We start from the raw sequence: 25,480 nt of genomic DNA on the forward strand, positions 1-25,480 counted from the left end.
GGCCAGAGCTGCATTTTGAGCATCTCTGCTCCTTGGTATATTCCCAAAAGTCTTGCCCATGTCAAAGTCAAGGGTCCGATTTGCACTTCCCGCGCTGCCCACCTCCATGACTTCTCTGCGCAGCACAGCAGCACAGGGAGGGGGTGCAGTGACTCACCCAGCCTCACCATGTCCCCTGCCAACCGGCTCTTTGTTTGTTTGAGTGATTGTATTGTTGAAGTCCCGTTGCCACATTTGTAACCATACTTTTTTTTTTTTTTTTTTTTTAATATGACAACCAGAAGTTCAGTTTTATAAACAGATGTTGTTGTGGGCCTCTATTACTCAGCTGGATCAGCGTCAGTCGTTTTTCCAGGCTGCGGTCTCTGTGCGGCACACTGAGTCAGAGGCAGCCCTGCACACATCTCTTTGACTCCCTGGTTTCCTCCCAGCGACTCTTGACTCCCCGCCAACAAAGCAGGGCGTAGCTCATTAATTCCTCCCCCCCCCCCCCTCTCCCCCCCCCTCTCCCTCTCTTTAAAGGCAGACTGATTCATAGTAACTCCTTTAAAACAGAGTGGAAAGACACCACCCTCCCGCACCAGCGGAGGAAACTTAAACCACCAGCAGGTCACTCCCCTGCACTGCAGCTCTGCGCTCCGGGACACAGCACCGCAGCTCCACACGATCCTGCTCCCGCAAGTGCTAGGACCAGCCCCAGCCCGCACGGTAAGAGCTGCTCTCGAAAATCCTCAGCAACTTTTCTCCCTCACTGGCGGCTGCTCCTCTCATCCAGCAGCTCCAGCCTGCTTTTCTTTTCCACTCCGCCACTTCTCTTCAACTTGGCACATGAGCTGGCTATGGGACACACCTTAACCTTTCAGCTTTAGCTTTGAAATCCAGCTGTGTTACGGGTCAATGCGACATTGCAAAGCGTCCCAGCTGCAACTGTAGAGTGCTGGCATCCGCGATATTATTTTTGCCTCCGGGGCATGTGCAGCGAGGGCGCAGGCACAGGGTGCCCAGCTTGGGCCAGCCCCGCCGCAGGAGCTGCTGTGTGTTTTTCAAGTAGTATTGCTTACAAACGTGGGAAAGTGCCTGCTTGAAATTAAGGCTGCTGGTTCAGCATTTCTGGCTCGCACTTGCATTTTTCTGCAAGTCTGTCTCCCCTCCATCAGTGGTTTGCCAAGCTTTAAATTAAAACCACGACAGTCATTCCAAGTGAAGTCCGAGAGGCCTCAAAGGTGCAGACTTTGGGGTACAGTGGAAAAGACCTCTCTTTTTCTGTTGGAGTCCCAGCTCCTGAGGCTGAAGCCAAGCCCTAGCTCTTACACAAAGCCACACGATGGGTAGAAATGCATGCTATGCCTTCCTTGGCAGCACAGACCCTAGAGTGGGGAGCACTGAGAGGTGAGGTGAGGGAGCGGGTGGAATTTCTAAGAGCACTGGGGCTGCATGGTGGGGTGTGTGTGTGGGAGGTGCTGATGGGAAGTGTAGGATTGCAGAGATTGGCAATTTTCCCTATTCACCTGCCTTTTTCCACACAACCACCCCCTCCCTCTCTCCTCTCCTTCACCAGTTCTCTCACTTCATCTGTCTGCTATGGTCTGTATCCTGCGGTCAAATCTGAACTATTTTTGAGGTCTGAGAAAGAGAGTGCAGCAAAGCCAGTTTGTTGGCACCAGGCTTTGGTTCCTGTTGCAGGAACCCAGCCCACCTCTGCACAGTTTCATGGATCTGAAAGAGACTGAAACAGTATTTAGCCCAGTCCAGCTGGGAATGGCTGCAGCTCTGGCTGCTGCTGTGGACAGTTGCTATATGAGTGGCCAAGAAGCTGAGCTGACCTTAACCTTGTGGCAGAAGGATGGATTTAGTGAATTTCGAGGTCCCCTCTGGCACTATTGCTTGAGGTTTGGTCATGCAGGGAGTCCCTCCTATCTAAGAAAAAGATGTTTGAGCGGTAGGGAAGCTGACCGAGGCAGCAAGTATTTCCAGGTCAGTGAGCAATGCATCTGGGTAGAAAGTGTTTTTGGAAGTTGTCATTTACCATGATTAACAATGAAATTGGTTGGGGGTGGGGGGTGGGATGCTGTGGTCACAGAGCAACTCTCACTCAAAAGCTTTGCATTCCTCAAGGCACCTCTGAAAGCAGTCTTGCTGAGGAACTACGCACTTCACATTTCTGGACAGAGTGGGATTCTTTTCTGAGCAAACACACAAGAAGGAGCTGGGTATGAAGAGTGTGAAAACTTGGAGTCTGTTAGCTGTTGTTCCTATGATAACAAGGGTTCAAGTGAGCCGAACATCTCCACCCAGCCCACCTCACACAGCCACCAAACATGGCGACTGTGGACTGAAAGAGTGCAGGCTTAAAGGCAGCTTATTTCTATTTGCTGCCTTGGGGATCAGCATAGGAAAAGGATCAAAATTGAGGTATCTTACTATCACTAATGCTGTGGTGCCTGGAAGCACAGACTGAAATACAGCTCCTTCATGTGAGGCGCTCTATACCCACCCAAGGAGTTCCTCCCAGTAGGCTCCCATGGAAGCTCCCCCCAGCTATGAGTAATCACTTAAACGTGGCATGCAGTCTGAGCCATTCACCCAGGCTACCCTCGTGTTAGAGCTGGGCATCGCCAGCCAGGAACAGATGCCATCCTGAGGCAGACATTTGAGAAAGGGAGTCCAGCCACACCCAAGGACACATCGATGGAGGAGGGACTTGGGATCTTGTGGAGAAACACCCAGTTTTGGAGTGGGTGCCTCAGAGCTGCAGGGTTGTTAGTGCTCCCCCGTACCCTGCTGAGGACAGAGAACCCAGGGCTTGGAAAACCGGCCCTGCTGGCCTAGCCGGTGGTCTTTGAATTTTGCAGTGTGCGAGTAATGCAAGTGCATGCAGGTATTACTGTTTGGTGGCCTGGGGTAGAGCAGAGGTTGTATTTTGAAACAGTTCTGGGAGATCTGCTGATAATAGCCAGCCTGGTTTTGGTAAAAGGCCCACCTCAGGGCCTTGTTTGTAATGAGACAGGAGATTTGCTGCAAGCACAAATCCTTCTCTCTGTTCATCACCCTCCGAGCAGCAAGGCTGGCACATGGCACTCAGCCTGCGCCTGCTTGAGTTTCCTCAGAGCAAAAGCAGGAGGTTTGGCAGGGTACAGCCTGCTTCCCTAGTCCTGCCTGTTCACAGGGGGCTTCACAGGGCCCATCAACCCCAGGCAGTCGCTGTGATGCCCCTTCCATGGCACATTTCCACCTGCTCACTTCCCCGCAGTTCCCTTTGCCTGCTGGACCAGTCCTCACTTTACCGAGTGCTACACCCGATGGCAAAGGGGGAGGCACCTGATGACGGGCTAGGATTTGCCTTTGGATACTCAAGTGCCCCACAAGGCAAGAAATAGCATTACTAGACCCATTTGATCTCAGTAGGCTCCTGTGCCTGTACTCTTCAATAGGGAGGTGACAGTACTGTCATCCAACAAAACACAGGGCAGGCTTCAGGGTGTGGCACTCCTCATTATTTTTTTCTTCTTCCTGTTCTCCTGCAAAAAAAATAATGAAAAGGGAATAAAAGACAATATTCCTTTACCCTTTCTTCAAGGCAGGGAGAAATAAGAGACACAGAGGTGCTCTTTTACACCTCCAAAAGGGAGGGCAAGGAAGGGAATTTCCTATCTCCCCATCTGAAGATGGATACTTAATACTTCATGGGTCTTTCCTGCTGAGGCAAAGCAGCATGCACAGAAAAAGAGACTCTTCTCCATGGGCCTGCTCTTTTGACAGCCTCTGCCAGGACTGGTAATTAACTGGTAGCCACAGTCCTGTAATACGGGCCCTGAATAAATGTGCTGAAGCATCAGCTCAAATGTGACTACACAGATTCTCTGTCAGAGCCAGTCCACACCCAGTCATCCCATAGCACGATACGGGTCCTGCAGCAGTTCCTTATATAAACTGCCCAGAAGGAAATCTAGAGTGCCTCTGTTCTTAAACTGCTTTCTGCTGTTACACTGTAGGGAGGGCAGCAAAGCAGCACGTCTAGGGGCTGCCATCTGGAGCATCATTTCCTCACACCCCATTGGGAGAGTTTTGGAAAGTACCTTCCTAGTTAGAACAGCTGAACAATGAACAAAGGAGACCCTGGCCAGATTTGAAGCTCCACACACCCTCCTCCTCCTTAACTGTTTGTAGCAGGGTAGAGAGTACAGGGAAGTGACTCTCTCCATGGAGTACATGGAAGACCAAACGTAGCCCATGCCTTGTCATGGTAGGGAGGGACGGTTAGGACAACTCAGCTCTAGAACCCACGTTGCCCAAGAAAGTGACCAGTTTGCCAAGCTCATAATTAAGATCTATCCCTTTTCCCCTATGACAACCAGTCTGTACTGCAGGCATGGAGAGACACCCACAATGAGAGCCCAGGGACAGATCCTGGGCTAGGTCATCCCCAACCATGCAAAGAAATGCAGTGAACTATGAGCATTGGAGCGGCTGATGGCAGGTGAGCAGTGACTCATGCGGAAGGTTTGGCTCCTAATCCTGGCATTGCTGGATTAGAGGAAATCTGGGCTGAGGACCTTTGCTGTCCTTTTGCCCTTGCAGGGCAGAGACTGCTCAAGGAGGAGAGTTGCGAAAGCAGCTGCCACGACTGGGTCCAGTGTCCACATTCTTCTCATTCCAGAGAGACATCTCCCCCACAGGCTCCAGCAGGCCTCTGGAAAGGACACTGAGAGCCATGGGAGCAAGAGGGGAGAGCTGCAAAATGCAAGCAGGCTAGTCAGGGGGTTGCTGAAGACCAGCTCCAGGAACATGGACCACTGCTGAAGGAAAGCTGGACTCTGAGACTGGCACAGCCACTGGTTGTGCCAGCTCAGGCAGCTGAGGCAACCTGCCTGCTAGCTGGCCTATAGCAGCTGCAACAAGGCCAGAGTGCTGTGTCCTGACAGATGCCTTGTGGAAAGCCATTTCTGCATGTAATATGAGCTAGAATGACCCTTAGACCATTCTGTCAGCCCATGCTAATCACAGGTGCATGAAGCCCTCTTGAAGCCAGGAGGGGCGTTTTACCTCACAACCACCTTTACCCCACCCTGCACAGCACACTGACCAACTTCAGGCTGCACAGCATCGTCTTGCTTCTGCTTTATACTCATGCCCCTGCTCCTCGTAGTCCATCACTTGTGCACTGTAGGTCAAAAGAAGGAGCTATCACACAATTTTGCAATTCAATCCTGCACAGTCTTTTCCAAGCTCACTTGCAGGAACAAGGACACCCTGCAGGCAGACTGACCCAAAAACTCAGACTGTTTAGATGCCTAAGTTGCATTGATCTCAGTATTTTGTAGGTTGTACTGGCGTGTTCATAGATTTTGCAGTCTTGAGAAAGAGTCACTAACTGATAAGGAGCCACTTCTTTTTCAGTTACCCTCCCTTGAAAAAAAAACACAAACAAAACCAAAACAGAAGATCCTTGCAAAACTATGTAAATCAGAGAACTGCAGTTTTAATTTAAAAATGCAGCTAAAAGCACAGCTGATGTGAGCTCCACAGACCTTCCACCTCTATCTAAAGCCTGTTGTAAGGAGGAAAAAGCAGGAAGCCCCACCAGAAATGATCTGTGCACTTTTGCTCACACCACACTGTAACTTGAATTTTCTTGTCAGAGCTGTCAGATGGTTTCTCCCACGTGGGCACTGTCAGTGTCAAAGTCACACAGATAAATATGCGCACTCATAAGGAAGCCACGCATGGGTACACATGCAGACAAACACACACTCAACACACATGGTTCAGCTCTGCTCACAGGGAAACCACAGATGCACACTCCCATTCATAGAGGGAGCCACGCAGAGCTGCAGATGCACACCCCTACACACACCACGTCATCGCCCAGACTGTCAGTCCTCCCACAAAAGTTTCTTGCATATGTTGGCATCTTGTCTAAACCCCTGCAAGTCCCAGCAACTCCTGTGTCTAATTAACCCACCCAGGGACCATCTGACACTCTAAGGGTTGAGCGTGCTCCCCATTGCACCTCCAAAAGTGCAGAGGAACACTTCTGTGCTTCCACTAGCTCTGAGGTCCCCTTCCCCACCCCTCCCTCTTACTTGCCGCCCATCAGCCCCAGCCCTTCCTTGGCGTGTCTAGTGTGAGTGACAGATTTCCTCCAGCAGTGGCTGCTGGCTGCCTGCCAGGCCCCAGGCTGCTGTCTCTTCCCCTTCCTACTACCAAGAGAGCTTTGGAGTTTCAGTTGATGTTGTCACATGGCTGAGCACTTGAGGGTGGTTTCTTCTGCAGAAAATGCCAATTTCTCACTGTCTGCCCTAGGAGCTCCGATATTTCCCCACTCTCATATGAATCACAAGCATGAGAGCTGGAAAAGCCTTGTGTGTCATCTTTTGTGACTCCGCCTTGCATCTCTCAGTAAATGGAGGTTCGTTTCCAAGGGTGGATTCTTGAGGACTTTTGGTCCCACAAGAAATGATTCATATTCTGGGGCTTAACAACTCTGCTGGGAAGGCAATTCCCCTGATCCCTTGGAGACCATACCACCAGAAAATACTTCGCAAGCACCAGACAAAATCTTCAATTTTCTTAAGCTTATTTTCAGTTGTAGTATACCTCAGGCTGCTCTACACTTCCCTTTTGATTGAAATTCATCTGCTACTTTTACAGCCTTGCTGTATCCCATGTGATCACCACAGCCACCACCCATGCGTGCACAAAATCTTCTCACTGCCATAAACCAGAGGCTCCACAGGCCTCCATGTGCCTACACACACCTCCTGCCCAACCCTTTTCCCACACATGCGAAATCTCTTTCCACAGGCACCAGCCTACTCATCCACATGTCTATAAAAAGCATCTGACTTGTAAGTTGAGTCAGGCCAGTCTGTCAAAACCAGGTTGTCAACAGCAGTGCTGGCATACAGTGGTTTATAAAAGCCTGGAGTCAGCAAAGACTCTGGATTCAGCTGGATCTGAAGCAAGAAACAGAGCAAAGGGTGAAAGCAAAAGGATACTTCCCTGTGGTTGTTTAAAGTTGTCATGTTTCTAGTAACAATGTGATGGGTCCGAAGTCACTGGGCCACCAGGATATTACAGAGATCTTCACATCTTTTCATCCTGCCAGGTGACCCAGGGCACGATGAGGACTCATATCACACACAGTGACAAGGTATGCACTTGTAGCAGGGCTAAGATGCAGGCAGGGCCTCAGCTCAGTCAAAAGGCAGATCTACAAATTCTGCGGAAGGTTTTATCCCACTCTGAGGTTTCCCTTGCTGGTAGCACCATGGCAGCATTGCTATTTGTAGGTTGGCTTTGCAATAAGGAATGTACCAGTGACAGAGGTGGCAGTTTGTGGCTGTCTCAAACAATGTCAAACAGCTTTTATTTTCTGTCCCATCCTCTCCAATTCCCCCCTTCCTTTCCAAGTGGCCTTGGCCCTGATTCAAACACCAGTATTCCTGGTGTGACCCAGTGCCACCACAGACAGTGGCCAGGTTCATGTGCTTTCTCTAAATATTGGACCTCCTTCTGTCACCATCAGAGACAGCGCACTGGCTGAGACAGACCACTGGTTTGACTTACTACTGCATTCCTTATATTCTGTGGTGGCAGCTGGGGAAGGCAGAATTGTTTTCATCTCAGTTGCTTTAAATCTATGGAGATTTTTATTGACATTCTGGTCAAAAACATTTGCTTTTACCCCAAAATGCCATCTTTCCCTTGTTGAAAAATTGAATGTATGAAACCCAAGGGACTTCAGCTGAAAAACTGACTTTTAGAGGAGTCAGAGGCCACCACGGTGCTCACAGGTGGTTGATTTAGCTGTCCTTTGCTCACTGGATACTATGGGCTACTTTAGGCTATTGGCTGAGTTCTCCCCTCAGCCAGCATCTCTGAGAGTATGCCTCATCAACTTACCCTGGGAGAGGTCGTTCCAAGCAGGAACCTCAGTTCAGAGGGGAGAATGAGAATGGGAGTCAGATGAGCTAGATCCCTTGGGAACACTTCAGATCTGAAATATTTCAGATTCAGTTGAGAGTGCTCTGGTTTTTCACCCCAAACAACCCGATCGTTCCTGCAGAAACATCCTGCACTTTTCCCCTCTACTCCTTTCACTGCAGTGCACTTTCTGCCAGATGCAAAGGACCACTACCTAATCTGGCTTACCCTCCTGAGGAACCCACTCCCTATATTTGAGGAACTATACTGTTGGCCTTTGTCATATCTCCAAGTGGTACTTTGCATTCCATCCTGATGCTTTGCTAAGCAGCAAACAAGGGCAACAAGTCACTTCTCCGGATTGCCCTCCAGACAGAAGGATCCAAAACACTGAAGTAGATGGAGTGGTGATATGGGTGGCTACACTTTATCTGCATGAGAAGGCTTTGTCTTAGTTTTTAATGAGTAGTGCTTGCCTGCTTGAACTTGAACTAAGGTGCAGCAGAGCTATGTGTTCTTGCCCAATATGTGTACTCCTTCATGGTTAGAAAATAGTCTTTACACGGATATGTCTGTCATGCTTATCTGTAGGCTTTTTTGTGCTGAAGGCTGTTATGGTGATTGTTATTCATGGTTTTTGTTGGTGTGGCTTGTTATTTCTCCTCATCCATCATCCCAGGAAAAAGAAAACTCAGTCCACTGTCATCAGTGCAAGATCTTCTCTTGACTCACACAGGCTGTCCAGCAGGTGCATGACCTTCACTCCTCCTTCCCCACCAGCATGTCCTACCTCAGTAGTCATTTTGCTTTCATGTCTCAGCTCTGTTTTTCTTGGCTTAGCTGGGGTCCCTCCTCTGAAAGGCATGCCAGGAGGCTCAATGCAGGATTCACAACCTGGTTGCTTGACTGGTTTTTGAGAAGCAGTCCTAAAATTGGCAGGGTGTCCTGAACACTTGCAGGGTTAAATAATTGTGGTTTTGGGAGCTTTGGGGTGAGTCAGTGGAAAAAACTGGCAGCTCTAGGAAGGCTAAGACTGACTCATAGCCCAAGAAGAGCCTGAGGAGCTCCAAATCCAGCTACAGTTTAGGTAGGGGAATGGAAGAAAAGGCATTTGCGTGCAATTGTGTCCTATTGCTCTAGCAATGCGACCCCACCCTGTAACGGAGAAAGATGTCTCACACTTAACAAACGGAAAGCTCATCCGGTCAGTCACTAGTGGTCTGCCAGCTTCTCTGTCTAATGGGAGGAAAAGTGCGTGCTGTACTGTCAGAGACAGAGATGACTCTATTTCAATGCCATTCGTTCACCCACTGCTCCTTTGGGATTGTTCTCTAGTGTTTTATCTAAAAGGCAGGGAGAGATGAAGGAAGGGGAAAGCAAATGAATAGAAAAGGAGGCTTGTGCCTTAACTCACTAAGTATCAAAACTAAGCTGTGAGCACATATCTCCGAGGGAGTTTGCATTTGATAGTGTGTGTATTCAGGGAGAGGTGCTGACGTTCTCAGGAAGTAGGTGCACTGAAAGCACCTGAACTAACAGTGCTCTCAAGCAGTGTGAGAATGGGGCAGAAAGAGCAAAGGGAATAAAGGATTTGGTTTTGTCCTTAGCGTATTGGTCGAAGTTCTGGGTGTGGGGCTTTTTTTTACATTGAAAAGTAACATTTACCCCTCATTTTAATTTCTGAATGCAAACAGAAGATGCATTTAAAAGGACTGTTCTAGTCCCTTAGGGTGTCATGAAAGCAAGTTTTTAGTCTTTCAAGTACAGGGCTTTTTTGAAGGTCCTCAAAATAATTGGCAAAAAACTGCTGAATGAGTTTTTAAAGAGGCCATGGAAAAATACATCCATCTGTGAAAGAGGAAAGTTTAGCCACTCTTCAGTAAAGGCCAATTTCAGAGAAGGCAAATTTACCACCATTTGGTGTGTGCATACCAATACACTATGGTGGCAAGAGTACTCATTACAGTTTGTGTAGTCAAAGGGCTGGGAAGATTTGACTCAGAGGCTCTATTCCAGGCACCTGCTGCAGTGATATCACCTAGTCATGGCAACAGCAATAGTTCCTCAGTTCATGGTACAGTGTCTATATCAGTTGACATCCAGCATTTTGAAACACTCGTTCCTTTTGCAGTCAATGGAAAGAAGGGGTTTAATGCTCATGTCGGATGTGTTCCTGTGGTAGCCTGCATATAATATTGAGAACCTGGATTTTAGCAATCCTGAACTCATCAATGACTGTCACTACAGTCAGAGAGGAACTCCTGAGAAGTCTGTACTTTCTCCAAGATCATCACTAAAGAAAGTACTTCTTTAGCAGAAGGTACAAGAAGCTAGGGCACAGTGACCAGGCCATCCAGGCGAATCAAGCCATAGGGCATGAGTTTGCTATAGGACACCCTAAAGCAGACAAGTAAGCCTGGCCCATGTTCAGCAAGCTAATCAACTCCAGAGAGTTCTCCCAGGTGAAAGAAACCTCAGAGCAAACAAGCTATTGCTGAGAGAAGAGGACCAGTTACCAAACCTAGTCTGCCCTTCTAAGGAGCGGCCTCATTTGGGTCGGAGGAGTGGCCTAACAGAGCTGGTTCCTTGAAATCCTGAACTCAAGGAATTCCTCCTGGTCATCAGCTAATGCTTAACTGGACAAAGAACCACTGATGAGAAGCCTGTCTGCCTGCTCTGGTTTGAGAAACTGTATCCAAAGCAGTGCAAGGAATAGCTGTAGAACTTTACAGGGATACACTCCAACACATGGCCACAATGAGAGAAAAGACAGGAGTGGAGAAGGTGGAGTCATTGAGTAAAAGCACCACATTTATGAGACTTTACAAAGCCTTTCGTTACAGTTTGCGTGAAAGACATCATAAAGTATAATTGTGTGGTTCTATGACAATGTTACCACATCCTGTACAAATGGTGACAGCATCAAATCTTATCTAAGTCACCTGGACCAAAATAACTTGGTAACCAACATTCATCATGTACTTGATACTGCTCTTCAGTACCAGCACTACCAAGAGAAAGAGCACCACAGCCCTGTGAAACTTTCTAGGAAACAATCTTTCACTGGCCAGAGCGGACCCAGTAACTCTTCTTCCCCATTTCTGTGGCTGTACCGCACAATTACTAATAAATGCCTGGGAGGAGGGAGAATATACTCACTCACTTTGTGTGAATTGTCTGCACTCTCTCAGCTTAGATTTGTTCCTTGTATTTTGAGTATTCAGGGGAGAAGTCAGCAGCTTTGACAAACATGAGAGCTGTCTAAAACCCATTCCCCTCCCTTTCAAATCACATATTCATCAATGACAGGGAATCTTACAAAAAGTAAAAGTTTGCAGGGTACAGAGGCAAAAAAACCCAAAACAAACCAGAGGGCAATTTGTGCTACTGGATAATCTTATTTTAGTAATAATGTGATCTGCACGCCTAAAGTTTTAAAAGGGAAAAAGGCAGTTTTCATTGCAAACCTAAGCATCTTCCTCTGCTCTAGAACACCTCAGTGGGCATTTCTGTTCTGGTTATTCTCTTCTTCACGCAATGGAACGACCCGTTGAGTAGGGGCAGCCCTCCAGTCCACTCTCCGCTGCTGCTCAACAGCTGATGTGCCCAGGACCACACAGTCCTCCACTCCACACCACCTGTCTGTGTTCCAGACCAGCTGGAGGAGGTGGTGCCATGAGAGGGAAAGGGAGAACAGGAAAATCTTTCCTGACCTCTGTGAATCCTGTGGGCAAAAGCTGCTCTTCCTGGAGTGTAGTCCTGGAGTATGTCATTTTTACTTTACATAACCACACACCAATTTAAGTATCTTGTATTTATAGTCAGGCTATTTTTAAAATGCCCTCAAGCTAACTACCCCTGCTCTAAATCTCCTCCCAGACTAGTTCCTTTACCAGGCTGTCTTTAACCTTTTGAGCAACTGACTCCCTTGCAGATTTTGACAAAGGTTTTAGTGATGTTTTTTGTGACTGCATGGTTCCAGAAAGGATTTTAAATCAACCTGTTTTCTTACATGTAAATAAAGTAATGTAATGCTATTCTTTGATTCAGCCCTTCCCTTTACCTTCTCCCTCTGCTCTTGTTCTCCTCCAGAGTTCTCTGTATCAGTGACGCCACCTAGAAGGGACCCAAGATGTTGGTGCTTCTGGCTGGAATCTTTGTGGTTCACATTGCCACTGTCATCATGCTCTTTGTCTCCACCATTGCCAACGTAAGTAGAGACCACACGGGACGAGACACGGCTGGTGCCCTCCGCAGCAGTAGCCAGCCCTTTATACAGCTGGCAGGGGGACAGGCGGGTGGGGGCTCAGGTCTATAGGTGAGGGACACCCGCTCAGAGCTGTGAGTAAATATGAAGCAGTGATGGGCGTTCTCAGCAAGCAGAAAGGCAGCCGGGGTGGTAAAGGAGGCAGCCTCTACCTGCCAGCCCCCTTTCCCAAATCCCGGTGCCAGCAGCACCTCCGTGAGGAGCAGGGAAGGTCAGTCGATGACAGCTCTGAAGCGGTATTTATCATCCCATCTGGCAGCCAGGCTGCTGCACAACTGGGCGCCTCCCCCCCCCCCCCATGCCTGCCCGCTCCGACGGCAGCGCCGGGGGCTGGGGGCCGTTCCAAGCCCAAGCCGAGGGGCGCGGCCGGCGCCCCCCGCCCGCCGGGAAACCTGGGGCGAGGGTGACCCCTGGCGGCTCGGCGGGGCGGCGCGGCCGGGGTCTCCCCGCGCCTCCTGCCCGGCGCCGGAGGCTGTCGGGGGTCCCTCGCACCCGCCCGGGCGGCTCCTTCGCTCCGGCGTGCCTGCCTGCCGCCTCGCGCGGGGGTTTGGGGAGGGGATGGCCTGGGCCGTTTCCCCCCCATCATGGGAGCAGACTGCCCCAGTGTTTCACCTGGACCAAATGCCTCCTGGCCGTGGAAGCCTGCGTCATCTCCTACCCGCTTCGCCTGTTCATCTGCTGCCGACACGTGCTGCCTTTTTCAGCTCTGTCTCGTGGCACTTAGGCTGCTCTTGCTTCCCTTATGGTTTAGTCTGACAACTGGGCGGAAGAGCAAGGAAGCCTCCCTTCACCCTCGACACCACTGTTTCATCCTGTTTCAGGTTTGGATGGTGGATATTACCAACTTTGGAACAATCTCATCAGGACTCTGGCTACAGTGTAACAAGACCTGTGATCAGCTGCCACTCAGAGGTGGCAATGATGGTAAGTTAGGTCTGCATTATCATCGTGGTGATAAATTGCAGGACAGTAGTGCACAATACCAAGGCTGAATCCCGACCTTCTCAAATCTATTCCCTGTGTGTTCACAGCTTCCCTCAAAGCCGTGCAAGCCTTTATGATCCTCTCGATCATTTTCTCCGTCATTGCACTTGTCATGTTCATTGTCCAGCTGTTCACCCTGGAGAAAGGCAAACGGTTCTACATCACTGGAGCCATCATGCTGGTTTGCTGTAAGTATGTGTGCCTTTCGATGGCTGTGCACGCGTCCCACTGCCGCACCTCTGCCACACATGGCCATCAGGGGAGGTTGTCAGCCAGCTAAATGTTTCCAGTGGCCCAATTCTTGTGATAAAAAAAAGCACTGGGGAACTGGAAAGTGTTCGGTTTTTTTCACTGTATATAATGAAAGTATTTCCAGATTTTCATTAGAAAAGCCCAATAGGTTTTTCAAAACACCTTTGAAACACAACAAAAAAAGATTCAAGTATTTTGGAGGCCAGGGGAATAAACAGTTAGACAACTACTGCTCATGGGATTCAACACAGGACCAAACTGCCTGCAGATCTTATTACTGATTTCCTCCTAACAAAGGTTTATTCCCCATGGCACTCACTAAACAAGCCCCGAGTGTCTTATGTCATCATGTCTACAAGAGAAATACTCCATAAATAAGCCTAATGGGCAGCAGCCCCTCTCTTATGTGGCACAAGACATGCATTACAATCTCAGGGGACAACAGTATTTCAGAAGTCCTGCAGCAATGCTGGTTTCTGTGCATTTTCCAACTCTTTTCTCCCTTCCTTCCCACAGGGATGTGCATTCTGATTGGAGCCTCCATTTACACAGCTCGGTTCACAGGCAAGCTGTCCTACGCACGTTCTCACCACGGCTACTGCTTCATATTGGCCTGGATCTGCTTTTGCTTCAGTTTCATTATCAGCATCCTCTATCTTGTTCTTAGGAAAAAATAAGGCTGATGGGAGTCCAGGGGAGAGGGTTGGCTACTGGGAATGGGGAAGAATTGCTCTGCTGAGAGAACTGTTGGGCCAATAGGCAGAAACAGCTACCATCATCACCACTGCTACCACCACAGAAAAATCACTAACAAAGCTAGAATCCTCAGAAACTCCTTCACCAAAGAGAGGGAGAAACAGCTCCAACTGATCTAGCACTGCTGGGGCTGTTGCACCAGAAATCTGCAAGTGACCCAGACAGCTCTTCTCCTTTTCTGCAAAGTCATGTCATACTTTCACAAAGCTTCAAGTTCAGCAGTGATGATTGAAGGGCACCACAAAACCAAGGGCTGCATCTTTCTCCCTTCCTAAAGCCCTTCTTACTTACATTTCCGTGTGCCTTGTGGGTTGGGCAGTGAGGCTTATGACCCCTTTTTTTGTCCGTTGAAATGAAAGGGATGGGCCTTTTGTTACATTTATACATACATATATATATATGCACATATGTGAAAGACATTAAATTGAGAAGAAACCCAACAGAAATCAGATTAACTTCGCATTAAAATATCTACAGAAAAAAGGCAGCAATTTTTTTTCTGTTCTGTTTACTATTTGACATTCCCATGGTTGAATCAGATACAGGTAGGAAGGGCAAATATAAAGGCATGGATGACAGGGGGCAGGGAGAGAGAGAAAGTGTTGGTGAAGATACACAGGGGTTCCTAATTACAGAGGATGCAGTTGCTCAGTGATGCACATGCAGAGAGGGAATCAGCTGGGTGTGTGTCTACACTAAAATCTTCTGTTCAGCTCCAGAACATGCTAACAACATTGCAACATTGCAGGTCTTTACTGAGACGAGTCGTTATCTGTAGACAGGGTTTTTTTCCCACACTGTCACCCAGTACATGGTATTAATTGAGAGCCCCACCTTGTGACACAGCTCATCTCAAAGGCAAATGATACTGCTTAGCAGAGGAAATGTGTTCCCTAATGACAGATTAGGAGAGATGAGGCAGGGCTTGTGAGTTCTGCTCCTTGCTGCACAACCTTAGGCCAGTCACTTTACGTGGTGCTTTTCCGTCTGCCAAATTCTTCCATAAAACTATACCTACCTCCAAGGTTGCTGAGAGATTTTGAGTCTGCTTTGTAATACAAGGTCCCCATGTGAAAGGCTGGCATGGGAAAGTAAGGCATTGGTACTGCTGCAACCCACAAATTTCTGGCAGTTTAAAGAATCTCAGTCACATGTGGCATTTGTAAGGGACAAGAGGTCAAAACTTCCTGTGACTCCATCCACAACTAAAAGGCAGAGAGTATAAAAAAAATTACAGGTGCAGATTCTGCATGGATGCTATTTACCTCTCTCTCTCTCTCTCTTTCTCTTTCTGTTACATGTTCTTCCTATGTACACTTTATCAATTTGGTGGATATATTCTAGTACTGTATGTTGCTGTTTCATTAACAAAGGTTATTTCATACATAGTCATTGTAAATATTTTTAAATGCATATTTTTGACTTTGAGGGTAAAAAAATAAAATCTGATTCCCTTTATTATAAAGAGTTTTGCTCTGGGTTTTTTTTTTATTAGTATTAACAGATATGTTTTCATATGTTAACAGAAGCATTTGCTGTTCTCACTGAATCAAAGCTCACCCCCTTAAGATAACACAGAAGTACCCTGTTCTCCTGCTTGTCGGTATATGAGATTTCCTGTTCTGGAGGGGAGGAGGAAGCAGAACAACTCCCAGAGCTCCTGTTTCAGGCTCTCTGCAAGCTCAAGCAGGTAGCATGAGCAATGGTAACACTCAGTCCCAGAGCCAGGCTTTGCTTCACACCCAGCAGAGCTGGAAATGTGTTTTCTCACTCTGTCAGAATCTCGTCTCTGTGGAAGCTGGTGCTTAATATGCTGCAGAATTTATTACGTCTTAGACCAACCCTTAGCACAAGTGAGTCCCAAAGCAAAATCACCGAGGTGTTTGCCTGGGCCACATGAGTTGGTGTAGCTGCTGTGTCCTTATCATTGTCTGGCCAAACACCTCAGCAGCTCTAGAGCTCGAGCAGAGTCCAAAGCCAAGGACACAGGCAGATCTCAGCAAACCTGGGGCACAATCCTGTGAGCTCTGAGGTGAGGTAAGGCCTAGCGGGAATTAGCTGAGTGGGAAATTTTGCTTTATCAATTAATCCACTTTAGGGAGAGCTAAGACATTCTGATTGAGGGTAGAACAGTGACATGAGTCTTTAGGAGCAGAAGTTTCACCAGAGAAGGACCTCATACATAGCAGGGTGTGGGAAGGCTCACAGTGTGTGATGGGTGGATGCTTGTCCTGGTCTCAGGAGTTTCCAGGAGTCTGGCTGTGCATCATCCTCCTGGAAACTCCTATAAGTGCAGGGTAACCAAAGACCAGTCAGGCACTGGGAACAAGGCTCCTCTGGTTACAAGCTAACACTGGCAGGTAAGACCTGAGCCAGCAGCTGAAATGGGAACACTGGGGGATGCTAGCTAGGGAGCTTTGCAGGAGCATGCCCACGGCTAGGCTGGTATCCATGCCCTGTTTCTAGCATGGCACAGATCACACATGACAGTATGATACCTTACAGGATGACAAAGCAATCCCAGCTTTGTTGAGATGCTCAGGACAGGTCACAGGTAATGGTCTTGATTTTTGAACAATGGTCTCCAGCAGCCTTTGTCTCACCATATGATATGGATATGAAGGCTACCAGACACTCTGGGCAGTTTGGTTTGCCAAAAAACCACTTGGGCTTTTAAAGGAACAGTGCCTTAATCTACAGGTGGAAAAAATCACTGGGTCCTCTGGCATCTGAGAAACGTAGTTGTTCTAGTCCCTGAAGTATAACCCATTCCAAATGAGACAGTCTTTTCCACATCTGGTAGCTCCCACCACCATCTTTCAAGTCCTGTTACATTAGGGGCTGGCAGGCAGGGAATTACATTGCAGGACAGAGCACACCAAAGGGAAAAGTAGATACCAACAAAGATGAATCAATTACAAAACAGGAGGAAGCAGAAAAGGACAGGAGCAAATGGCACTATTGGTTGTATCATATGATGGGTGTTTGCTGAAAAATCATCTTCAACACGTCCTGAAGTGACACTGATGCAGTACCACACAGACTGTGAGATACAAAGTCATGGCACTCCTGCAAGATCCATTACAGGGATTTCAGTAACCAAGCCTCACAAGGGCCAGGACCAAAACTGATTCCATTACTTTACAGCAGAGTCCTTGTACTTTGAAGGAAAGCCTTTGGAAGAGGAGAAAAAGAAACAAAACAATCTCCATGCCTGAGACTCCACTGCAGAACAAAGGAAGGATTCCCCCTTCCTGGTCCTTTTTCTGCTGGTCACAGTGCAAGGAGGAAAGGGCTTTCCATAGACAAACTGACTAATTCAGGGCATTTGACTACAGTAAATCAGCTGCAGGAAGTGCTAAAAATAAGGGACAGCCAAGGAGGCAAGAACAAGAGTCACCCTCGATCTGACCAGAGAGTCAGGCTATGCAGACTGGAAATAAGCATTCCAATAACTGCTCATGTTAACAGGTTTGAAATTATCTGAACATGTTCATGGGAGTGTTGCAAAAGCTGCTGCAGACAACTCAGGGGAGAGCCCTGCTCTGTAAATGGCAGAAGCCCAAAGTGGCCAGGCAAAGTAACTGACTCCTGGGCTGATGAAGGGGCAATGACAGCATTGCAAACATAAAGGCAGTAGCACCTGCTGCATTTACAGAATGCAGCTGCCTGTCAGCATAGACAGAGCCAGAGAATGGCTTGATTCCTTTGCAGAGCAAAGATGACAGAGAAAAAACCAAACCAACACCAACAAAAAAACCCAAGCGTGCAAGGAATAGGGAGACCATGGGAGGCATAAAAGATGATGCTAGGAATCGTGTAAAAGATTATGGGTCACTTCTGGCACTGGAGTAACTCTCCACTGCTGGCATCCAGGGTGCAGTTAACCCAGGAATCATTTAACAGAGGAAAGTAAGGCAAATATTATGCATGCAGCATGAAATATTATCCCACTCAAAACATACCCAGCCCAGGGGGCATCCCAGAAATGTAATATTGCAGTTGTCTTTAGAAGTCTGCCTAATCTTGTAATTATTTACATTTGCAGCTCTGCTTGCTCAGATAATAAGAGCAGTCAGGGTACCAGTTGATTGCTGGAGGAACTGGGGAGGTATTTTAATCCCAGACCCTCTGTTCCAGCATTGCTCAGTTGGTGAGGTGCATCACTGCAGGCAGCTCAGCTCTCCTGACACTGTCAGAGCCATGATATTGGATTAGATACACAGTGATCTGATGCATGATGACAAATCTCATGTTGCACAATTCACCCGAAGTATGTGGGTATCTGGTATAAATATACACCTTGTCATCTGTTACAGTGCTTAGGAAACTTGATTGCCTTTATGCTCAGCCTAGTGTGGAAAACTGTAGCTGGCAACCTTCCTCCATTCCACCCCGTCTCAGGCTTCACATGTGGACCAGGTTAGCCAGGGACCAGAGGTGTCAATCCATAGGGTGAGGGGCCTCCAGCCAGCATATGCCTAGAGGCAAGGACAGGAGGTATGCTCTTCACAGAGGTTTATGAGAAGCCAAGATGTTTCATCTGATCTTTTAGGCTAATCCCAGTGCCAGGATTTGGGCAACAGAGCCAAATTTATCTGCAGTGAGGTCTAGGAAAAGCGGCAGTGCTGTGGAAGTCTTCTCTGTGGGTATGGTCACTCTCATACAGATGACCTGGAGGGCATAATGCAGTCAGAGGTGCTAAAGAAAAGGGTGTTGGGGGTGCTCCTGCCTCTCTCCACCTTCCAGGTAGATCTGTGCATGGACAGAAGCCTGGGTTTTGGCATTCACAGATGGATGTGACTTTTTTCCCACAAGTTTTGTGAGGCATCAGAGAAGCAACTCCCAGAATAAAAGGTTCCTTTCATTGGCATGCTCACCATAGAGCTTTTTGGGCCTTGCTTTGATGATAAGGTGGAGCTGAGGGGACTGAGCTGTAATTCAGTGAGTAAAAGCAAAAAGCGCTTTCTAGGGCTTCAGGAGGGTAGGGGGATGTGTGGCTCTGAGAGAAAGGGGGATATCAAATGAATGAAGCACTATCTTGTTATCAGAGCCCAGAAACCATACAAACACCAGGGCAGCTTAGCCAAGCAAGGAAAATGTGCTGCTGTAGGCATGGTCTCAGCATGTGGCAGGGTAGAGGCTTCCATGTGCTCCTCACGCTGCAGCCATGGCACATCTCCCCCATGCTCCTGGGCAATGCAGGTCTCCCTGTGAGTCCTACTGATGTCCCTAAAAGCTGAGGCTGCTCAGCATTTTGGGGGCATGTCTAGTAGCTCCAAGGATTGGGTCCAAAGCTTTCACCATTTTTGCTTACAGGCTCAGGGAGGTAAAAGATAGCTTCGGCACAGCTTGGATGTATTTTTTTAGGGTGTTCTGTTTCTAACTGGTATTCTGAGGCAAGGGATGCTTCATATGTATCCCATAGAGAATCATCAACTATGCAGCACGTGAAGCAGCTTAGTGACAAAGAAACCAGAATCCCTGCACTTTGCACCCCAGCTCTGCAGAGGGCTTGCAGGCTTTGCAAGGCAGCCAGAGTGTGAGGAGGAGGCAGAAGTAAAAGGTAAGAGTGAAGTACTCAGGACCATCTGAGAAGCAAGAAGCATGGGCACTACCTAGCCAGCAGGGTCGGTTAGCAGTGATCAGACGCCATGCAGGAACGGGGCAGTAGAAAGAAATGGGGGATCACATTTATGGATGGGAGGGAGAATGAGATGGACAGGAAGAACAAAGACTGCAGAAGACTTGAAGACCATCACAGCACTGGTGGGTTGGGGGAGGATGAGAGGTTTAGTGGGGAGTTGTATGGAGTCTGGGACACCTGAGACCTACTGCAGTTGTCTACCAAGCAGAGAGACCCTGATCAGGCAGTAGGCTTTCTTTGCCAAGGCAGTACCAGAGGCTCATGTGCACAATCCTGCCAAAAACTGGGGCCAACTATTGTAAAACATCCAGCGCCAAGGACCCACGTGTGCCCTCTCAGCCCCTTGATGGCTGAAGACCCCGGTCCCCTGCGTTGTCACTAGAGGTCAGTGCAAGCCCAGAAAATGCTTCTGCTGAGCTGTGTCTTTTTGAGACATGGACATCCCCAGCCAGGGACAGTTCTGCTTTATGATACTGTAATTCAGAAATGGAATCATGCTCCAGCTTCACTTGGCAGCCCTCAAATGGGCTCCCTGCTGTCCTGTGGCATGTCAAAAGAAGAAAGAGGCATGTCAGGGGCATCTTGTCCCACAGAGGTAACATTGTGGGAGTGTTTATCACAACTGAGAAGCCTACAGAGCAAATGAAAATGGAAGAAACTCTATGGAGGAATGAGAAAAATTTTTCTAACCATCGGGCCTGAACCATGGCTCAATTCCCTTTGGCCACTGAGAGCTTTTTTTGGCTTAAGGAGATAAATGGGTTTGCCCCTCACTCCTGCAGTTAATCTCCTCCACCGTGCACTGTCAGAGAAACTGAGGCAGAGAAATTCCATCAAGCTGGGGTAAGCAGGCTGGGAGGAGAGAATGGAGGAGATGCTGGGGTGGCCGGAAGATGGAAAGACTACAGTCATTTAGGACCTCCACAGTTCCTGCTTCAGAGGGGACTCTTTCCAGCTAACTCCCCTTCACTTATAGTGGATCTTAACAAAACAGGGTCTTTCTCAGTTTCCCAAAGAGCAAGCTTTACATTCCTAAAGACTGATTGCAGCAGGCCGGCCAGTAGCTAAATCTGTATTAAGGAAACCAGCTTTCAGGGCTGTGGTTTTAATACTGATGAATTGCCAGTGAAATCTGTGGAAGCTGCCGAGGCTCAGCAAGGTACATCAATTTAAGTCTCTCATTTCAAACACCCAAGCCCAAAAAACTGAACACAGACTCCCAGTGGAAATCTTGAAACCCTACAGCAGGGACACAAAGAGATCAGAGAAGTCATTGCTTTTTCTGCCATGTGCCTACCAGAAGATTTGCAATGACCTTGCTGCAATACAAGCAAAGTTTGTATTTGCAGTGCAGTAAATCTAGTGGTCCCTGCTGTATAATTGCATGCCCATATTGAGGCACAACTGCTTTCTGGCTGGGGAAAAGGCAATCATGGGATGGAAGTGTGGCAGAGCCCAAGCAACAGGAAATAAATGAAGCTGGGTATAGGAGGTGAGGTTTTCCATTCAGATACAGAGGATTCTGCAAATTACAAAGCATTTGTTTGATCCAGTCATCAAAGCTCTGGAAGAGTTGAGAGAAATCCAGGAAAAATCCATGGCCTTAGGGAGTTCTGGGAGTTTCTGCTGTGGTTTGCACGAGTGCCTCCCTCTGCCCCCTCAGCCTAACCTCTCAGGTGTGGGAGAGATCTCCCTTTCCCTCCAGCCATTTGCACCCTCTGCACACAGCTCCCTCAGCTGCCACCTCCCGGGCTGCCTCCGTAGGAGTGAGAAATCAGAGGGGGCCTGCCGGGCTTGGGGCAAGAGATAGGGAAATGTTGTGGACATGGTAGGCAGTTCAGTGGAGATCGGGGGGGGGGGGGGGGACGGGGGGGACGGGGGGGGGGGACACACGACACGACAGGACTGACTCAGCTACCACATAGCCTTCAACTGTGTTTCCCCTGGCAGCAGAGAGCTCAGAGGGCAAGGAGCGGATATCCTGCCCCCAGGCAGGAGAGGGATCGGCTGTTCAGGCCATGCTTGCTTCATGCCAGCACAGGTAAGGCTGGCAGCCAGCTCACCCCTCACCACCTCCCCAGCTGCTGTCCCAGGCAGCTGCCGGCTTCACTGTGCATCTGCAGCTAACAAGCAGCAATGAGTGGTGGAAGGAGACAGGCATCCAAGGAGAGCCTTTCCATATGACTTTCACAATGTGACTAGCAAACAAGGGCATTCACATCAGGATTCACAAACCCTCAAACAGGTATCAGTCATGAAGAATCAAGCCCAGTCACACCCAGATCCAGTGTGCTTCAGAGTAGAACCAGTGCAGCACAGGCAGCAAGACCAGGCTGACCTGTAGTGTCAATGGAGCCGTCACTGCACACTGGGCCTTACATTCATGTTCAGATGACTATGGCTTTGACACATAAGTACCTATGCTGATCTCTCATGCTGGGGCTCTCTGTCCCATTCTATTTTTCCACTCACAGGGAAAAAGCGGATTTTTGCACTGTCTGCTTCTAAGGCGAAGCTTAATGAAAAGCAGATGCTTTCTACCATGACTGTTTCCTTTCATCCCTCCCTAGATTATTTCTGCCTTCTCCCTACTGTGGAGATGGAAGTTTGGCAGAGCAGCAAGCTGGAAGTCATGCAGGAGCCCTTTATTGCGCAGAGGAAAATCAATGCCACTTAGGCAAACACATATGCTATAGATAAAAGCACTACTATCTCAGAGAAGCCATGATCAGGAAAGTTAGCCTGTTCCGAACTTTCTGACCATTTTGGCTGTGTTGGGCATGCCTCCAAATATCATCAAAGCTGTTGTGTCATAGTAGAATCAGATCTAGATGCAATTCAGGTGGATAACACTACGCAGCCAAGTAAGTGTCATGCTTGGTGGAGCTATGAGAACAAATCCACGTCCCTATGTTGTAAACTTATTCTTTCCCACAGAATCACTGATCTTAATGGGATCCAGGCAAAATGGAGCTCTTTCATCAGACTGCTCTGTCTATGAGAAGTTGCAATGGATGGGAAGCCACCGACCCTGAGCTCTTGCTTTTCATCTCTTTCACTGTCTGGAATTGCTCCATTTATAACAGCATCCTTCACATGCATGGATTCATCTCAGTTTTCATAGTTTCACATAACCTATTTTACAGAAGTTGAGAGCATGGCTGTAAAGACACCTCCAGCGGGTCTGGGAAGACAGATTTCTAGTGCATGAGAGAGAAATTATACCACCTCTGCCTCTGGGTCTACCAAAACCTTACTCCTAACTGTTCCTGATAGGCAAACCAAGGCTACTATCTGCATTTCCACCTTCAAGACAGATTAACAGGCACAGTGTAGGCACCACTTGTCATTTAACTAAAACCACCCTTCTCCCAATCTGATCCACAACCCTTCCAGGGGTGGGCTGGCTGACACATGCCATGTCACCCTCCACCACACTGCCTCACTGGAGACTGCCTTTCTCTTGCTTCCCAGTGCTGCCATCTTCCAAAGCTCCCACAGGTGCTCAAAGGGCAAACGTCTCAGCTTTAATCTTCAAAGTCATCAGCAATTATCTTGCATCATATTTGCCACTCTTTTCTATCACATGTGCACTCTTGGCTCCCACCAGTGTTGAAAGCTTCCAACAACCCTTGCCTTTTCAAAGGGCACTGCAGACAGCCATTTACACTTTAAATAGATATTAAAATGAAGCCACCTGCATGCCTTCCAGTTCTCGAACTGCAGAGCAGAGTGATGGATAATGGAAGTGTACCAACACATCAACAGTTTCCACTAGCAACTGCTGCAGAATAGCATGATACCAACTTCAAATATGGACAGGAAATAGCTTTTGATATCAAATGTAAGTTTCAACTCCACAAGAGTCTCTAAAAATAAGCATTTTATTCCCACCCACCCTTGATTTGATACCAAATGGATTGTGGAGCAGGACCAAACTCTAGAAACAGAAATAATAATAGAGGTACAGTTTTAATTAACTGATCCTATATTCTTCCCCTTTCTAACTGGACCTGCTGCCTCATTCAGCACACAGAAGTGCTCTGCAGATGAGGCTATCTTCCTTATTCACTCTGTGCCCATATTTATCTGAACGCCAGCAGTGCACTGAACAGCATACGGAACTCTGCTTCCCTCCTGGGTTTTTTGATTTGCCTCATTATTATCACTGCTGAGCAGTTCCCAAACTCAAAAGGACTTTTGTCTTCCAGTCACCCCTACAAAACCAAACCGTTATTACAGGCATTTTAGAGACAGGGGGATTGATTCATAAGCAGATCACAGCTAAAAATCTGCAATGCTGACCATTAATTTGGCCACATTGGCTTGCTGCCTCCACATACAAAAGGAAACTGCTCATAGCCACTAGTGAAAAGTTGGGTGCACATCATTTGTTCAGCATACAGAGTCCATGGTAAAAGCAGAGAGAGAAAAGTGGGTTTCTACAACCCAATGCAATGTTCTCAATATGGCTAGCTGTATTAGTCTTCTTGCCTGAACACAGAGGTAGAATGAAGGCTGCATGCATCTCCCTAAGCCACCAGTCACCTCAGATCTTTCCTGATCGGAGAAACACCAGGAAACTTCCCACCAATGTGAACCCTCTGGATAGGAAACACAAGCCCACAAAGATAAATGTCAAAAGGATCAACTAGTCTTAGGTGCTACTATCAAGACACCAATATTCCATGCATAGAAATCTCCATGCACTCAAAGCACAGCTCCCATGGGCTGATTCAGCTGTAGCAGTGATACCTGCAAAGCAGACCCCAAGGACTCACATCAGCCCCTTTCCTCCCCTGCAATGTCATGTCTGTGTAGATCTGCTTTTAAACAATTGAGCACAAGCTCTGCCTTGGCTGAGAACCAAGTGCTGCACATTTGCATCCCAACTTTACGCCTTCTTGTGCATTGAGCCCATCCAGATGGCAGGCTGTATTCGAGGCTTAATGATCTGCTTCCCCTCCCCCCAGTACCAGCACACTAAATTACTGGCAAATCTTCCTGATGATCTTTTAGAGGGAAGATAGATCATATACATAGAGTGTGTTTTAAAATACCAAGTTCTAGGGAAAATTATGGTCTGCAACAATGGTGCAGAGCATGGATTCAACTGGATGACTTAAAAAGCTTGCAAGTAAGCTTTCCCTGCCAGCAAGTCCCCATGGCTCCTCGCCAGGCAAAGATTTTGCCAGACTTGGCTTGCTTGCCCCACTCTTGGTCACTGCAGATCCCTGCCCCCTCCAAAGAAAGGCTCTTTCAGCAGACAAAAACTTTCTGAAAACTCTCAAGAAGAAAAGCTAGGGTTTGGTCTGTTGGAAGGTTGGGTGCGGCTCAACACAGAGCTTGCTGGAGCCATGGCTTCCAGGGAAGAATTTTTCACCCAAGTCATGACCAGGAGATGTATGTGTTCATGACATGAGACCCAGTTGCATCTTCTGCCTATAGAACACTGTGCAGAATACAAGGATCTGCTCATAGGACCAGACCTCAAACACTGGAGAGAGATATTAAGATACTTCTCCCATTTGATGAGAAGGTAAAGTGGCACACGTGAACATAGTTTCAGTAAATGGCCATAGTAATCTGACTGCCTCCCCCAACATCACACAGAAAGCTGCAGCAGAGGCAGGAACTGCCTCTTGAAT

The 25,480-nt window shown here is 47.9% G+C and overlaps 1 protein-coding gene across 1 annotated transcript; it reads left to right on the forward strand.

Annotated features, from left to right (window-relative positions):
- Positions 1–528: 528 nt before the first annotated feature.
- On the forward strand, positions 529–15,650 carry EMP1 (epithelial membrane protein 1). The gene is made up of 5 exons (XM_037390090.1): positions 529–708; positions 12,019–12,136; positions 13,015–13,117; positions 13,225–13,365; positions 13,946–15,650. The coding sequence occupies exons 2-5, from the start codon at positions 12,059–12,061 to the stop codon at positions 14,104–14,106; spliced, it is 483 nt and encodes a 160-aa protein (XP_037245987.1). The 5' UTR covers positions 529–708; positions 12,019–12,058; the 3' UTR covers positions 14,107–15,650.
- Positions 15,651–25,480: the final 9,830 nt, after the last annotated feature.

This window comes from Falco rusticolus, chromosome 5 (genome assembly GCF_015220075.1).
Source record: "Falco rusticolus isolate bFalRus1 chromosome 5, bFalRus1.pri, whole genome shotgun sequence".
Classification (NCBI taxonomy): domain Eukaryota; kingdom Metazoa; phylum Chordata; class Aves; order Falconiformes; family Falconidae; genus Falco; species Falco rusticolus.